Source organism: Tetrapisispora phaffii, chromosome 6 (assembly GCF_000236905.1).
Source record: "Tetrapisispora phaffii CBS 4417 chromosome 6, complete genome".
In the NCBI taxonomy this organism is placed as follows: Eukaryota; Fungi; Ascomycota; class Saccharomycetes; order Saccharomycetales; family Saccharomycetaceae; genus Tetrapisispora; species Tetrapisispora phaffii.
Window position 1 is genome coordinate 471,082 of NC_016525.1, and position 16,267 is coordinate 487,348.

Consider the following 16,267-nt stretch of genomic DNA (forward strand, 5'->3'; position numbering starts at 1 on the left):
TTGAAAAATAATCGATAAGAGACCGAGGCCGAGCTGAAAAAGTGACTAAGCGATTAGGCACTTAAAGTAATAAAAATCTGTAGAGACAATGAAAAAAAGTAGTTACTGATAAGAAAATGTTAAATGTTTAGAAGTGACAATAATCATACTGTGGATACCGTTGTTGAGAGTGATAACGTTAATTTGTATTATCTATGTAATATCCTTAAACCTTTATAAGAATGTGAAAGAAGATAAGAGAAAATCTGTGGCCACTATAGTTCATTTATTGTGTGCTTATCAAATTAGTGTATCTAAGACCAATTGATTAACTAATATGATAGTTAATCACAGTATTGTGCACTGTTGCGATTGTCACTATAACTAACTCCCCTTTCTATTTCATTTGATGCTACTCTACTATACAGTTATCTCTTGGATTTTGAAATGTTAGTGATTGAATTATATTTTGCCAATGGAAAAGTCAGTAGGGTAAATGACAACGAAATGTCGCAAATGTTGCCCCATTATAAAAGATATAAATGGTAATCTCGTAACTATCTTATATTGATTGTACATATTGTTAACAAAAATATTGGATTAAAAACACATTCTTTGTCATTATTAAGTAATTTGGAAAATTTATGTTTTGTTTTCTTATTTGAACTTTGTAGTGCCTACTTTACCGATTGACTCAGAGTGTTAACCCCCAGCAAATCATTACTTTACGAACTAAATTATAATTAGAGTTTAGTTATTTGTATATTTTTGGATTAAAAATGACAGTTTCATTTTCAACAGTATTTAAAGAATTGCAAACGTTAAATTAGATTAAATTAAAAAAGGTCTCTTAAAAAAAAGATAGAAAAACATAGATGGGTCGGTCTACCCGTATCTAACGAGGGAATACTTGGTTTAATGAATCAGTTGAAGTGACTCCATTGGCAATGGCAATTGACAACAACAACTTGCTCTTGATTGGCGATAAGTAATTACCGAAAATAACGTTAGAACTGCTTGACAAGTAACTGGCATCCCAGTAACCAAGGAACTCATCGTTAGAGTAAACGATTGGAATGTTGATACTCGTTGTGTTGGAACTTGAACTTGAACTTGAACCAGAGCCACTGGTCGAATTGGAACTGGAACCAGAGCCACCGGCTGAATTGGTGCTGTTGCTGTAACCCGATGGATTAGTTAACAAGTCACCGCCTGCATCGACAATGACAAGACCTTGGATATTCGAACTGATACCTTGAATCCAGTTACTGGACAAATCACCGGCTCCGTACAAGATTGGAACAACCGGAATGGAACTAGGCTCCGTATTGGTAAAGTTGGTGAACATGGTTCTGATTGTACCATTGCTGGCTAACACTTCAGGCGTTCCATCATTGAAAAACCAAGATACTTGTCCCGTCTTATTGTAACAGACACCAATTGGTGCACCTGTACCGGCAATAGTATCATGATCCTTGATATAAGGAGAAAAGAATCCTGGATAAATTAATTTCAAGTCATCAATGACTACCGTGCCGCCTGGGATAGAATCAGTGTTATTAGCAACTAATAAACCGTCCCAAACATTTTCGGTAACAACAACGGGCTTCATTGAATTAATAACGACAGAGTTTAAGAAACCAAGGGATTCGATAGAATAACTGTTACCAATGATAACAACACCCTTATAATTACCGCCAGAAATAGACGAATTCGTTTCCTTAGCGACATTGTACAATTGAGTTAAGTTCAATGTGTTGGTTACATTGTATAACGTGGTGACCTCTACATCAGGATATTGGCTTAATGATTCAATTGGGACTTCTCCTCCAGTAACTATAACTTTCAATTTCATGGAACCTTGGCCGGAACCTCCAGCCCCAGTTCCATTACCAGCAGTGCCATTACCAGCGGTTCCATTACCAGCAGTGCCGTTGCCAGCAGTACCATTACCAGAGGTACCATTAATACCATTTCCAGATGCAGTTGGGGGTAAAACTCCGCCAGTTTCGTTCTGACGTTTCTGAAAGAATAATGGGTTAGCAAAGACACTAACAATAAGAACAAACAATCCAAATAATATTTGTTGTCTCATTTTTGATTTTAAAGTAATTGGGTGATTTGATATGTTGGGCCCTAAATTGAACTTAATATCTTTAAATATGGAACTTAACTAAAGAAGAATCGAAATTAATTGGAATTCAGTCATCATTTATATAGTATATTTTTATATTATCAAATAAAAATGAATTATCAAATAGGGATTTGTCTTAAAAGGAAGAGTAGATGCACTTCTAATTTATGGGTCATTGAGGCTCTCATTAGTGCCACTAGTTTCGTTATGAGGTTTATTCAATTACTCTATGAGAAAAGATACGCACAACTAACAAGAATTAAATAATAACAGCTCAATTACAGCAACCTTCAATTGACATTTCAAACTTAATGTCAATAATATCTTTTACTTCAAATTGTCCATATTGAATAACCGCAACATAGTTTTACCTTAAATAATAGTTATAACATGTAGGTTGGCACTTCTATCTTGATGATTTTTTTCGTATTGCATCACGAACAGCTATAAAGAATATTCGTTCGCAGGAACCTCAAAGACCGGACATTTGTATAATTTCGAAACCAGATGGAAAGCATGGTCATAAAAAAGTTACATATGGCCTTTTTGAAGGTTTATTATCCCTTAAAACAATTTAAAAGGAATAACGTTTGTCAAACATATAACAAACATATATCAGATCAATACTGAATTTTAGTAATATTACTTACATTGGAGTAGAGTAAGACCTTGATTTCAACACTTTAGGTTGCGTTATAGAAATAAACACAGGCCTTTTTTCGTTCTCAATTAATATATACTTTGTCGAGTGATCAATAAAGGTGATACGAGGAAAAGTAAACTAAACTAATTACGTTCATTACTAAAAAAATGACAGTTTCTCGTTTACCTACAATTAGGTCCATAATAATTAACTCAGCTTCAGTTATTATTCTAAGTTGGGGTTTGTGGACATGTACATCCATCATTTTACCACAGTCGTTAGCTAGTGCAGGGCACAAACAATTTCTAACAAATATATCCGTCGTTGCTTCATTATTGAGCAATTATAGTAATATATTTAACTTTTTTATTCAACGTTATTCAAATGATAAGGTTTTCAAAAATACTACTAATTTTATTGCAAGACATATTTGTTTACCAATTGCGTTAGTTTTAGAGTCAATTGTTGTTTTAGTTTATTGGCCACTAAAAATATTTTTTTACTATTTAATTTATCAAGGGGCCAATGATAATTCACGTACTCCAATCCCATTATCAGTAGATTTTGCAATTCATTTATTTCCAATCATTTTCTTACTAAGTGATCATTATTTATCTGGTTACGGAGAATATTTTTCAATCTCTAAGATCAAGGCATTCATTCTTGTAACAATATTAGGATTCAGTTATAACAGATGGTTATACTATTTAATCGATCTAAATGGAGGTGGTGCTTTCCCATATCCATTTTTAAGTGTCCCAGAACCGTTTAGAACCATCATTTTTATATCAATTACAACCGTCGGTTGGCTATTTTACGTCCTATATCAAAAGTTTCCTCCATCATCTCGTTTAACCTCCCACAAGAAAATTAATTAAATAATTAATTATATCAACATGTTCATATATATATATAATTATATTATTTAATAATCGATATATCGTCTTGATGTCTAATAATATCCCATCCATTCATCATTCCCATTGACTTCAACATTCTGCTTGGACAAATGAGACATGAACCCTATTCATTTCAAGTACGTTTACCCGCTCTTGGAAACATATTCAAAAGTTAAATTTGCGCAGTGTGTCCATCGAATAAAACAAAACAGAAAAAAATTCCGTAAAACAATTTAGTACATAAAGAGAACGTAATATACCAATTTACATAAGAATAATTGTATGTATTTTAGTTACTTGTAATTTATTGTTATCAGTATTTTTTAATACATTTCTTATTTACTTTCTAAAAGAGACCAACATCAATAATATCGCGAATGCAATACCACATTACTGACTCCAGTTCTTATGGTTGTCAGGAGAGGATTCAATTTTGAACCCAACGTCTCTCTTGTTTCGGTTACTGCTAAGCGTAGATTAAATTAAGGACGTTGCTGGGCGCCTTGTGTTGATCGTTTCGACGATGTGAGACATTGGGAATCAGCTGTACCTACATTCTATTTAATACTCTGTCTTTTTATTTTTTATTATACTACTACTACTGCATTCAACTCTCACAAAGGGGAAACAGATTATATCTATTAATCATATTTGTTTCAATCATTTAGTTTGAACTATTAAAAATGTCATATTCATTTTATCATGACTGATCTATCTACTTACATGAATATAACTATCTACTCAGATATTGTAAGTTAAAAGTGTTTATGGTTGTTATTTTATAATGCATTCTTACGAGTTAAATAATCAAACCTTGAGTATGTGTAACCAATAAATGGTAAATCTTCTTTGGCAGACGCTTGAACAACCGCTCCATTCTTTAACATTTGTTCTCTTTGCATTGCAGCTTGTGCCATGGCTGGAGAATCTGGAACGTTTTCTAACTCATCAGTTGGGAAAAATCTTGTATCTGTGATCGAACTTAATTTAGGAATATATGGTGCATCAACTTGACGAATAGCATTCCAATCGACACCAGAAAAAAATGGGTGGCTTTTAAGTTCAGCTGCACCGCCATGTCTACCCAATCTATTATCGGAATGAGTCAATAATCTACGAATCAAATCTTCTGCCTCATACGAAATATGAATATCATCTGGAAACTGTAAAGTTTGTTCGAAATTCATAATCTTTCTATATGTTTCCTGAGGAGTTTCAGAACAGAAAGGTGGCCAACCAATTAAACATTCGTACATAATAGCACCTAATGACCACCAATCACATTCTTGACCATAGCCTTGGTAGAGAAAGATTTCTGGTGCAATATAATCCGGCGTACCAACAGTAGAGTATGCCATTAAACGACGGGATTTTCTCCACGTCTGAATTTGTTGTCTATTAGACATTGTTAAATTAATCGAATCAACAAACATTGATTGTCTATTATTATCAGTTACATTAGGTTGACCTGGTTTATCCAAATGAGTAGTCGTTTCATCTTCTTGTAATAACTTTTTATAATAATTAGAATCATGAGTTTTGTGGAAACCTGTAGATAAACCAAAATCCGATAATTTAATATGTCCTCTAATATCAATCAAAATATTATCAGGTTTAATATCTCTATGAATAAAGCCTAATTTATGGATTGCTTCGATCGCTAAAATACATTCTGCAATGTAAAATCTAGTGACATCTTCAGTAAATATTTGCCATCTGATTAACATTGTCATTAAATCACCACCTGGTAAAAATTCCATAATCAAATATAAGTATTGAGCATCTTGGAAAGAATAATATAAAGAAACAACCCAAGGAGAATCACTGCCTGCTAAGACATCTCTTTCGGCTTTAACATGAGCTAATTGATCTTTTTTGTACATTTCGGATTTTAATAAAGTCTTCATTGCATAAATTTTACCAGTGTCGACTTTTTGAACTAACCTAACTTCACCAAATGCACCTTTACCAATGACTTTCACTGTCTGGAAATCTTCTAAAGATAATCTTGTTCTACGTAGTCTTAAAAATTGAGATTCTTTCTTACCTAATGAGGTCAGTTGCCTTGATTTTCTTTCATCAGACCAGTCATGAGAGGCAAGCTCTGTTTCTAATTCAACACGTCTTTGGTTCCTTTCAATGGCATATTTGACTGAAGATTGATAAAAGTTTTCAATTCTCAATTTGACTGCTGCTGCTTTATCTTGAGTTGATTTAGTCAATAAATCTGGTCTTCTCTCAAAATACATATAATTACTACTGTTAATATTAGCTTGATTTTGTTTTCGTGATGGTGATAAAATGTTATCTTGGTATTGTATCTGTTGATTTTGCATGTTCTGAGTATTTTTCTCCGAGTTTGAGCTCAATATACTTGTTATCGGACTTGATTGGTAGTGTGAATCATTATACAGCTGTTGAGGTTGCGCTAGAGGGCTTGATGCTGATGCATTATTTGAATTATAAAGAGGAGAGTGCTGACCGTACTCTGATTCTGCTGTATATTGTCCTGGTGAAAATGCTTGTTGCTGTTGCTGTTGTTGCAGCATTGCAAAACTATTAGTGCTATGAAGATCAGCTGTTGAATGATTACTTCCTTCACTAGAGTTATATACCAACTGTTGAGGAGCAATTGGCTGTTGCATTGAAGAATTACTGTTTTGTCTTCCACTGTTATGCTGATTCGGTATGTAACCATTTTGTGCAGGTGGAGGAGTCGACGGGAAATCCAAAGACAAATTATCATGATAAGCGTTAATACCTCCAGTATGCTGTTGCTGTTGCTGCTGTTGCTGTTGCTGTTGCTCATTTTGTAAATTACTCTGTAACGATTGATGTGAATTTTGTGCTCTCATGTAATTTTCACTAAAAGTTGCATTAGGAGGTCTTTGTAATTGTTGATAACGATCTGCATTGTCTTGCTGTTGCTGTTGCTGCTGTTGCTGCTGTTGCCGTTGCATATGCTGTTGCTGCTGTTGCTGATAATACTCATGCTCATTACCAGCTTGTGAATTATATTGTCCATTAAACATATTAATTACCTCTTTCTTTTGAATTTAAACACAGTTCTATTATTGTAACACGATGGGCAGACCAATTAAATATGCAACGATTGAACAGTATTTGCTTCAAGTTTATATTCCAGATCAACTATATATTTGACTTTAAGGATAGAGATAAAAGAGTCTCTTCTAATATTTCAAATCAATGTAGAGCTCGTATTATATACTTATTATATTATATTGAAAAAGGTTCATTAACTTTTTGCTATTTAGTTATTTATTTCTATTATTTTATGAACAAGGTTACCGTGATTTGTGTAAATTTTCAATATAATTTCGAATTTTTTCAATATTTGTCTTCTCACTACGGAATTTCACAGCGGTTTTTCAAAAATATTTCGTGAAGAAAAAATTATAAAGTTCCAGCACATAATTTATATATAGATGATGTCTATATTTGATCTGACTATATGAAATATCGAATCTTAATTAAAAAGCAATTGAATCAGAGCTTTTGATTTAGATTAGTTATCTCATTGATGAGTGCAATGCAATTTTTTTCACACCAAGCCTTTATAATCTGAATTGATTGATTGCTTATCGAGTAACTGTAGCTTATACTGTGAATGTAAAGAATGTACGTTGTGGTTAAATCAACACTTACCTACGTATACGTATATAGAAATAACTCAATGCACCGTCTTTACTTTAGAATCGAAAGTATTGATTACTATCTACATTTTTTTAACACTGTTATATATTAATTATAAGTGATATTATATATATATAGATAGAGTGCAACCGTTTGTGAGAACTTGTCTTAGAAATGTTTCAATACAAGCCTTTTAAGAGTTAGTGAAATTTACATTAATTTAAACTTTATAATAGAAAATGAAAAAACAGAAATATTTTTTTTATAATCATTAAAAGGCTTAAAATTGTAAAGCTTGACCCTTTTGCTTCTTTTCACCACCTAATTCGAAGTGCTTACATCTCTTTAAGGTTAATTGAGCCTTGGTCTTGCAAGCGACACATTCTAATCTTAAAACAACTTTCTTGGTAGTCTTAGCTTTCTTGTGGAAAACTGGCTTAGTTTGACCACCGAAACCGGCTTGTTTACGGTCATAACGTCTCTTACCTTGAGCGAACAAAGAGGCCTTACCAGCTTTGTATTGGGTAACCTTGTGTTGAGTGTGCTTTCTACAGCTCTTACCCTTACAGTATGTCTTTCTGGTCTTTGGAACGTTAACTGTATTGAAAAGTTCATTAAATAAAATAACAATCAACTTACATCGAAAACACATAAGAGGAACAACAAAGTTTGTTGATTATCCACATGCCTTTGATATATAAAGTTTGAATGAAATATATTAAACGTTCAGTATGTTAGTAAAAGAATTCTTGTATTGTTAATTATCATCATAACCAAATTTTTTATTGATGAGAGTTACAAGCATAAGATTTTCATTGCAAAATGAAACTGCAATAAGCCCTTCTAATATCCACAAAATTTATGGTATGCATTCTTATCTCTAATGGTTGTCTTTACTAATCAATTATTATTATATTCCAATATTTGAAAAATCTGATTAATCTGCTTAATCTTATTACTATCTCAAAATCTTGATATCATCGATATATCTTGAACTCCAATGTTTCCTTTTTGCATATTTACTTCATATATACTCATTGCTCATCATCCAATATTGTTTCTTAACTCATCAATAAATGTAACTTCTTCTAGGAATGATGGTGCACATAACGAATTTCATTTTATTACATACCCATTGTTGTTTATAGTTCTAGTTGGTGCTGTAGTTCTAAGAAACGTTTGAAAATATAAATTTATGTAATTTAATAAACGCTGTTTATATACATTGAGGATAATAACTAATACATTTTGAAATACTTACAAGATGTGTTTTCAATTGCAATCACTAGAGAGAGAGTGAATAATATTATTCACATCATTGATAGTAAAGCTTAGAGTCCATTAGATATCTAACGAATAAATTGCCAATATGCTATGTAAAATTCATTATCGATGGGGCGCGGAAGAAGCTAAACAGTGAATGAATTTTTCACACGCTGAACAGACTGCTTCTTTCCCACTGTCCGATGTTGCTTTGCAGTGAGAAAGACAACAAATTAGAGAGAGATGAGCCGAATCGCACAGAGGAAGGTCACCCGCTAAAGTGGAAAACCTAGGCAGAGAAGCTGAGAGTCTAGAGAGAGAAAATGTTTAAGCCTACGCAGGAGGACGTGACTCCACTGAAAGAGAACGTGCTTTACACAAGAACAATCCAATATTGAGAAGAGTGTCCTCTCGCATGAGTAAAAAAGAGAATTTAGCCCTTCTTGCCTGACAGTAACAAACTGTAAATTTCCACTATGTAACTCACCAGGCATCAGTTTGGGTGTGAGTGCACTATGCGAGTTATTGAAAAAACATCAAAAATCAACACCGATGCAGGAAGTGGAATGGGGCGTCAAAGTCTGGAACAGTAGAACGGTAAAAACAGAGGGTTCGTTAATTTTAGTTTCCAGTTAAAATTTCAAGGAACTCCTTCGCACTCCGAATTTCCATCTTTTATCTTCTTTCTCATGCTTTTTTTCATTTCCGAAAAAAATAATAAAAAATAATAAATATGAAAATGTACGGATGTTAGCAGTCACATACACTAAGATTAATTCACCGGGTAAATGCATTTACATACTCCATATCAAAATGCATTTTCGATTTAGAGATCGATATATTGTGTATCACTATGAACCAGTTAATGGACATTATTGTATATATTTTAGTAAGTACCCTTGTCTTTCAATGTATTATGCTTAGTGTTACGTTCGAATACATATGTCTCTGTGTAATTGTTTCTTGATCTCTCCTATATACACTATAATACACTATAAGATGTACCTTATTTAAATGAATCGAATCTTCTAAGTTACCGTCATTGCATACTAAGTCACAAACTCATCCACTGTCTTTGACATTTTTCAAATTTGTGTAAAATTGTCCCAAAAAGGTAATTTATTTAATTTTTTATATATAGTGAAATTCCAACTAATGCACTTATTGTAACTGTAACTGTAATCGTTAATGAGGGAAGGCATACTTATAAATATGATTACAAGTAATACTGTAAAGCTGTTGTTGTCAGTGTACTAGATCTCATTTCATATCATGAACTATGAAGTACAGCTACTCATCAAAGCAAAGGAACTATTGTCAAATAACTACACAGCGATTTGTGCTTGACAACATCACAGATACATATAGAAATATATATCACTGGAGAAGGACGAGTTCGCTATTATAAAAACACACATACAGTCTAGTTGAACATGGGTGTAACTAATTTCGCTGATTTATGTTCGAAAACACCGTTACCTCTATGTTCAGTTGTCAAATCGACTAGACATTTTGTGCTCTCAAACTCAACTTTTATAGATGATTTTGCTCCACAAAATCTAAATATTGGTATATTACCAAAATGTTACTCGAGATCTGTCGAACTAGCAAATACAATGATCTTTAATATAGGTAATGCATTCATCAATATTGGTGGTTTAGTAGTGATACTGATTATTCTTTTCAACATGAGACAAAAATATACTGCAATTGGTAGATTAGAATATATTTATTTTTACCAACTAGTTATTGCTTACTTAGTGTTTACATTAGTAGTGAATTGTGGAGTTTCACCACCAGGATCAAACGTATATCCATATATAGTTGCTATACAATTAGGGTTTGCCGGATCATGTTGCTGGACACTTATGATAAATGGACTATTGGCTTTTAATCTATGGGAGGATGGTACAACAAAGTCGATGTTAATAGTACGAGGATTCTCATTTGTAGGGTTTATATCTAACTTTTTGGCCTCGGTGTTAACTTTCAGAGCTTGGATAGATAATAGACATATTCCTTCAATAAATACAACAGGGTTATTCGTCGTGGTTTACATCATTAACGCCATTTTGTTGTTTATGTATGTCCTCTGTCAATTGATGGTTTCATTCTTTATTGTCAGTAACTTATGGGTGACAGGAGCTATCGTTTTAGGCGTGGCATTCTTTATATGCGGCCAAGTGTTGGTTTACGCATTCTCAGTTCAAATATGCGAAGGTTGCAAACATTATATAGATGGTCTATTTTTTGGCAGTATCTGTAATATTTTCACATTAATGATGGTCTATAAAATATGGGATATGACCACTGATGATGATTTAGAATTTAGCATAAACATAAAATCATAATAATATATATCACAATTATATATAGTACTCAATCAAAATAATATTCATTTGAAGAACAAATAATTCATCTACTTGGTGGATAGTCTTTCAGTAGCAGCATTTAACATCTCTGAACCTTCCACATAGAATAGATTGTCTGTACTGCTAACCTCATTAAAAGGATATAAACATTCTCTATTTGGACACAATACCATAGCATAGTTCTGTTGTATTAAACATTTCTGTAGAAAACTATCGCATTGAGGACAGTTTAAGATCGCTTGCTCATCGTTCGTTTGTAGATCATTTTCTTTCTGTATGTCAGATTCATTATTATTTGACATTTTCTACCTTGATTCTTTTTCACTGAGTTTATTATATTCAATTCTTTGTTATATAATATTAATGTTCAAATACTATTCTGATCTTTTATCTTTTAATATGAAAGCTCAGCTCATCGCAAGTATCTAAAGTTTTTCACACTTTTTAATTTTTCATTTACAGAACATGAAAATTTCGAAGGGATCGAACCTTCTAACATGTAACTTTACATAATTAATAAGATATATACTTATATAAGAATGAGTTTCACCAATAGACATGATAGTACATAAGATCTCCCAGTACTTCAGCCAGCTGATTATAATAGGACCGACCGTTTAATAATTTAGGAAGAATGGTGAAGATTAGTCCAGATACTTTCAAGAGATTGCAGAATGACCCCTCTTGTATTAGAAATATTTGTATAGTGGCGCACGTTGATCATGGTAAAACATCTTTATCAGATTCATTACTAGCATCAAATGGTATTATATCGCAAAGATTAGCAGGTAAAGTCCGTTTTCTGGACTCAAGGCCAGATGAACAACTTCGTGGTATTACAATGGAATCTTCTGCGATTTCGTTATATTTTAGAGTCTTACATAAACAAGAAAATTCAGATAAGCCACTGGTTAATGAACATTTGATAAATCTTATAGATTCACCAGGTCATATTGATTTTTCGAGTGAAGTAAGTGCAGCTTCTAGATTATGTGATGGTGCTGTTGTATTAGTTGATGTAGTCGAAGGTGTTTGCTCACAAACTATCACTGTCTTGAGACAATGTTGGACTGAAAAACTAAAACCTGTTTTAGTTCTAAATAAAATCGATAGATTAATTACTGAATTACAACTTTCATCCCAAGAAGCTTACTTGCATCTGACTAAAGTTATAGAACAAGTAAATTCCGTCCTGGGTTCTTTCTTTATTGGACAACAACAATTAGATGACTTTTCTTGGAAAGAACAGTTAGAGGATGATGCAAACACTGCATTTAAAGATTCAGATGACTCAGAATTATATTTCGATCCTGCCAAAAATAATGTCGTTTTTGCTTCAGCAGTAGATGGTTGGGGTTTTAATATTGGTCAATTAGCTAAATTCTATGAAGTAAAATTAGGTGCAAAAAGAGAAAATCTTCAAAAGGTGTTATGGGGTGATTTTTACATGGACCCAAACGAAAAAATTTTAAACAATAAGACCCTTAAAGGTAGATCTTTAAAACCACTGTTCGTTTCCTTAATTTTAGATAACATTTGGAAGGTTTATGAAAATACAGTAATCGAAAGAAACATGGAAGTTGTTGAAAAGATAACAAAAGCATTAAATATTACTCTTCAAAGCCGTGATTTAATGTCAAAAGATGACAAAATATTATTGAGAACTATTCTAGGCCAATGGTTACCCGTTAGTACAGCCATATTAATTACTGTTATCGAAAAGTTACCATCTCCATTACTTTCACAAGAGGACAGATTGGATACCATTTTAGGTGCCAATATAGACCAAGAAGAAGTTGATGCCACTTTGTTGGAAGGGATGAAAAAGTGTGATAGAAATGGACCTTCAATTGCCTATGTGTCAAAGATTTTATCTATTCCAAGAGAAGAACTTCCAATGAAGGCATCTGACAATTCTCCTGAGGCTATATTAGAGCGTGGTAGAAGAGCACGTGAAATGGCCATGAGAGCAGCCAAGCGTGCAGAATTGTTAGAGAAAACTTCAAATTTACATATTTCTGACTCAGACAATACCTTAAAAATTAAAGATTCAGATTTATATGAAAGAGCAGTTGAAACTGCAACTACGCCATCTACAGATGAAATACAAAAGACTGTAACTGGTCAAAAGAAAACAGCGAATGATAGTTTTTCAATTGTTACTGAAGCTGCCCCCGCATTAGACTTAGGTTTTGAATATGAAGAGGAGAATGTCGAGCACGAAAATGAAAATAGTGAAGATGATTTTGTACCAGATTTTGAGCCTCCTGTAATAGACCCAAATGATCCACTAGCATCTATGTTTGAGTATGAAGAAGAAGAAGATCCTTTTGAAATAAGTGAGAATAACGAGATTAATGTTGCACTCGAAGAAGAGGATGAAGAAGAGGATTTGTTCGACGAAGTTGATGAAGTTTTGGTAGGTTTTGCCAGAATTTACAGCGGTTCGTTAAGAGTAGGACAATCAATATCCGTTTTAGGACCTAAATATAATCCTAAATGCCCTACTGAACATATTCACTCGGCCGAAATAACTGATTTATATTTGTTTATGGGTAAGGAATTAGTACCTTTAGATGTATGTCCTGCTGGTAATATTGTAGGTGTTGGTGGATTGGCAGGAAAACTTTTAAAAAATGGTACATTAGTTGATAATAGTATTCCTGGTATTAATTTAGCTGGTGTTAACCTTCAAATACAACCAATTGTCAAGGTTGCTGTAGAACCTAAAAATCCAATGCAATTAAATAAATTAGTTCGTGGTTTAAAATTACTAGAATTGGCTGATCCATGCGTTCAGACGTATCTTGAAAGTTCAGGTGAACACATTCTGTGTACGGCTGGTGAATTGCATTTAGAGAGATGTATAAAGGATTTACAAGAAAGATTTGCTGGAATTGAAATAGCTTGTTCAGAACCGGCTATTCCATACAGAGAGACATTTATTTCCGATAGCAACACGAATCCAGTAAAAAATGCTAATTTTGAGAGAGGAACTGTTGAAAAAGCCATTGGACCCTACAAACTTAGATTACGCAGTGTTCCAATGAACAATGATGCTGTTAAATATATTGAGAATAATGCTGATATTATAAAAGACTTTTTGACAACTGATTATATTCAAAATCATGAAGGTGAAACGAAACTGACGAAGCAAGATTTTATTACTAAGTTGAAATCAATTCTAAAGTCTGGAAATTCAGAGATTGACATTTGGGATAATCTGGAATCAGAAATTGTTTTATTTGGTCCAAAGAGAATTGGTAATAATATTTTGATGTCGAAGAACAATTTATTAAATAGTCCATTTTTGATAACTGATGGGGCTTTTGAATTTTCTGATTCAGTTATCAACGGATTCCAAAATTCTGTGAATGAAGGCCCATTAGCCAATGAAGTTGTTCAAGGTATGTGTGTGATTATAGAAGATATATATAAAATGTCTGATGAAGAAATTGCATCGATTGAGGACCCAACATACCAAAAGGAAAATGTAGATTTATCGGGGAGATTGATTAACGTTACAAGAGATACAATTCACACTAGTTTCTTAGATTGGTCTGCAAGACTAATGTGGGCTATGTACTCATGTGATATCCAAACATCTGTCGAAGTATTGGGTAAAGTTTACGCAGTTGTTCAACAGAGACGTGGTAAAATCGTTTCTGAAGAATTAAAAGAAGGTACTCCATTTTTCCAAATCGAGGCCCATATTCCAGTTGTTAACGCCTTTGGTTTTAGTGAAGATATCCGTAAAAAGACATCTGGTGCAGCACAACCGCAATTAGTTTTTCTAGGATATGAATCAATTGATATTGATCCATTCTGGGTGCCTACAACGGAGAAAGAATTAGAGGAATTGGGTGATACAGCTGACAAAGAAAATCTTGCCCGTAAGCATATGATCCAAATTAGAAAAAGAAAAGGTTTGTTTGTTGATGAGAAGGTTATTACTAATGCCGAGAAACAACGTACTTTAAAGCGTAATTAGAACATGTACCTCAAATATATTATATCATATGTGAGTATGTATCTACAATACAAGAATGTTGACGGTAAGAGGTTACTTTCCAGTAGTAGTCGTTGGTAGTGATCAGTCCCATATATTGTAGAAAATTGTAAAGCTGATAGAAATTTCACTGTACATATTGCAATGATTTTGTAATTCATATAAGATGTTTAGTAAACTAACAACTCCCTTTAGACACATATCAGTATATATAATCACACCCATATATATTAAAGAAGCCTGTGATTAAAGTTGGAAAAATATAGGAAAGGGGCTTTCTAAGAGTAATAGAAAAGATAGAACGTAAATAATCTAAGAGATACCCGATGGCGAACTCTAATATAAACGATACGTCCATAGAATTAATATCACAAGATGGACCACTTCCGATGAATATAATGATGCAAGAAGGTGTAAAAGCATTAACAAAAATATTATCAGACCATTTACAGGATGGAACTTCTTTTGAAGATGATTCAAGATCGATGCAAGTAGTATTCAAAAACATGCAAGGCGTAATAAACGAGTCTACAAATGATTCTGAATCTAAAAAGATAATAGAATTAGAAAACGAAGATAAATCAGTGAGTACAGAACAGTTTGTAATAAGGAATCAGCAGAATAAGGCAGACAGTGAGGAATATGTTTCAGATCCCGATTTACACCTGAACGGTGATGATGGTGAACTCGTATTTGACTATGGAAGCGAAATAATAACTGATAATCCAGAAGAATTAGGAGAAAGACTTTCACAAATGATAGAGTCCGTAATACCCAATGGCTTTCCAAAGGATAAAGGTGGAATGTTGCATGCTGTTTTAAATGGCGATGAGTTAAAAATCACCGAAGAAGATTCTACAAACACAACATCATATCTTGATAATTATGATACCCCAAATAACATTGAGGGTAATTACCAAAGAAATATAAATCCCAGTGAACATTTAGACAAAGTTGATGCCTCAATATCTCATATACATAAAACACATCATAATCATGGTTACGACAGTTATAATAATCAATCATCAAACCGTGTAAAATATAAAAACTACAATTACCATGATTATAAATATTATCCCATAAATGAAAAGAAACAATCAACGCCAGACTTCTCCGTTCTACTGAGCAATGAAGCACATTTATGCATGTTTTGTGAGTATTATATGGTGTTTGGCGAACCACCTAAAAATATGATAAAATGGTATAACAAAATTCATGGATACAATTGTGTCTCGCCGCATTCAAAAAATTAAAGTTGCATAAGAGTAAATATACTATGCTCATCATACATACCTATTAAAAAACCATAAGGTA

At 33.0% G+C, this 16,267-nt stretch overlaps 8 protein-coding genes across 8 annotated transcripts; 4 read left to right on the forward strand and 4 right to left on the reverse strand.

Annotated features, from left to right (window-relative positions):
* Positions 1-874: 874 nt before the first annotated feature.
* On the reverse strand, positions 875-2,074 carry TPHA0F02130 (uncharacterized protein; the record flags this gene model as incomplete). The annotated part of the gene is made up of 1 exon (XM_003686081.1): positions 875-2,074. The coding sequence occupies one exon, from the start codon at positions 2,072-2,074 to the stop codon at positions 875-877; it is 1,200 nt and encodes a 399-aa protein (XP_003686129.1).
* An 849-nt stretch (positions 2,075-2,923) lies between these two features.
* On the forward strand, positions 2,924-3,634 carry TPHA0F02140 (uncharacterized protein; the record flags this gene model as incomplete). The annotated part of the gene is made up of 1 exon (XM_003686082.1): positions 2,924-3,634. The coding sequence occupies one exon, from the start codon at positions 2,924-2,926 to the stop codon at positions 3,632-3,634; it is 711 nt and encodes a 236-aa protein (XP_003686130.1).
* An 800-nt stretch (positions 3,635-4,434) lies between these two features.
* CBK1 (serine/threonine protein kinase CBK1) lies at positions 4,435-6,687 on the reverse strand (the record flags this gene model as incomplete). The annotated part of the gene is made up of 1 exon (XM_003686083.1): positions 4,435-6,687. One exon carries the CDS (start codon positions 6,685-6,687, stop codon positions 4,435-4,437), a length of 2,253 nt encoding a protein of 750 aa, XP_003686131.1.
* Positions 6,688-7,589: 902 nt separating this feature from the next.
* On the reverse strand, positions 7,590-8,445 carry RPL42A (60S ribosomal protein eL42; the record flags this gene model as incomplete). Its single annotated transcript, XM_003686084.1, has 2 exons — positions 7,590-7,906; positions 8,442-8,445. 2 exons carry the CDS (start codon positions 8,443-8,445, stop codon positions 7,590-7,592), a joined length of 321 nt encoding a protein of 106 aa, XP_003686132.1.
* A 1,560-nt stretch (positions 8,446-10,005) lies between these two features.
* CHS7 (Chs7p) lies at positions 10,006-10,923 on the forward strand (the record flags this gene model as incomplete). The annotated part of the gene is made up of 1 exon (XM_003686085.1): positions 10,006-10,923. The coding sequence occupies one exon, from the start codon at positions 10,006-10,008 to the stop codon at positions 10,921-10,923; it is 918 nt and encodes a 305-aa protein (XP_003686133.1).
* Positions 10,924-10,991: 68 nt separating this feature from the next.
* TPHA0F02180 (uncharacterized protein) lies at positions 10,992-11,246 on the reverse strand (the record flags this gene model as incomplete). Its single annotated transcript, XM_003686086.1, has 1 exon — positions 10,992-11,246. The coding sequence occupies one exon, from the start codon at positions 11,244-11,246 to the stop codon at positions 10,992-10,994; it is 255 nt and encodes an 84-aa protein (XP_003686134.1).
* Positions 11,247-11,578: 332 nt separating this feature from the next.
* Positions 11,579-14,935, forward strand: RIA1 (GTPase RIA1; the record flags this gene model as incomplete). The annotated part of the gene is made up of 1 exon (XM_003686087.1): positions 11,579-14,935. One exon carries the CDS (start codon positions 11,579-11,581, stop codon positions 14,933-14,935), a length of 3,357 nt encoding a protein of 1,118 aa, XP_003686135.1.
* Positions 14,936-15,279: 344 nt separating this feature from the next.
* IBD2 (Ibd2p) lies at positions 15,280-16,206 on the forward strand (the record flags this gene model as incomplete). Its single annotated transcript, XM_003686088.1, has 1 exon — positions 15,280-16,206. The coding sequence occupies one exon, from the start codon at positions 15,280-15,282 to the stop codon at positions 16,204-16,206; it is 927 nt and encodes a 308-aa protein (XP_003686136.1).
* Between the last annotated feature and the right edge of the window lie 61 nt (positions 16,207-16,267).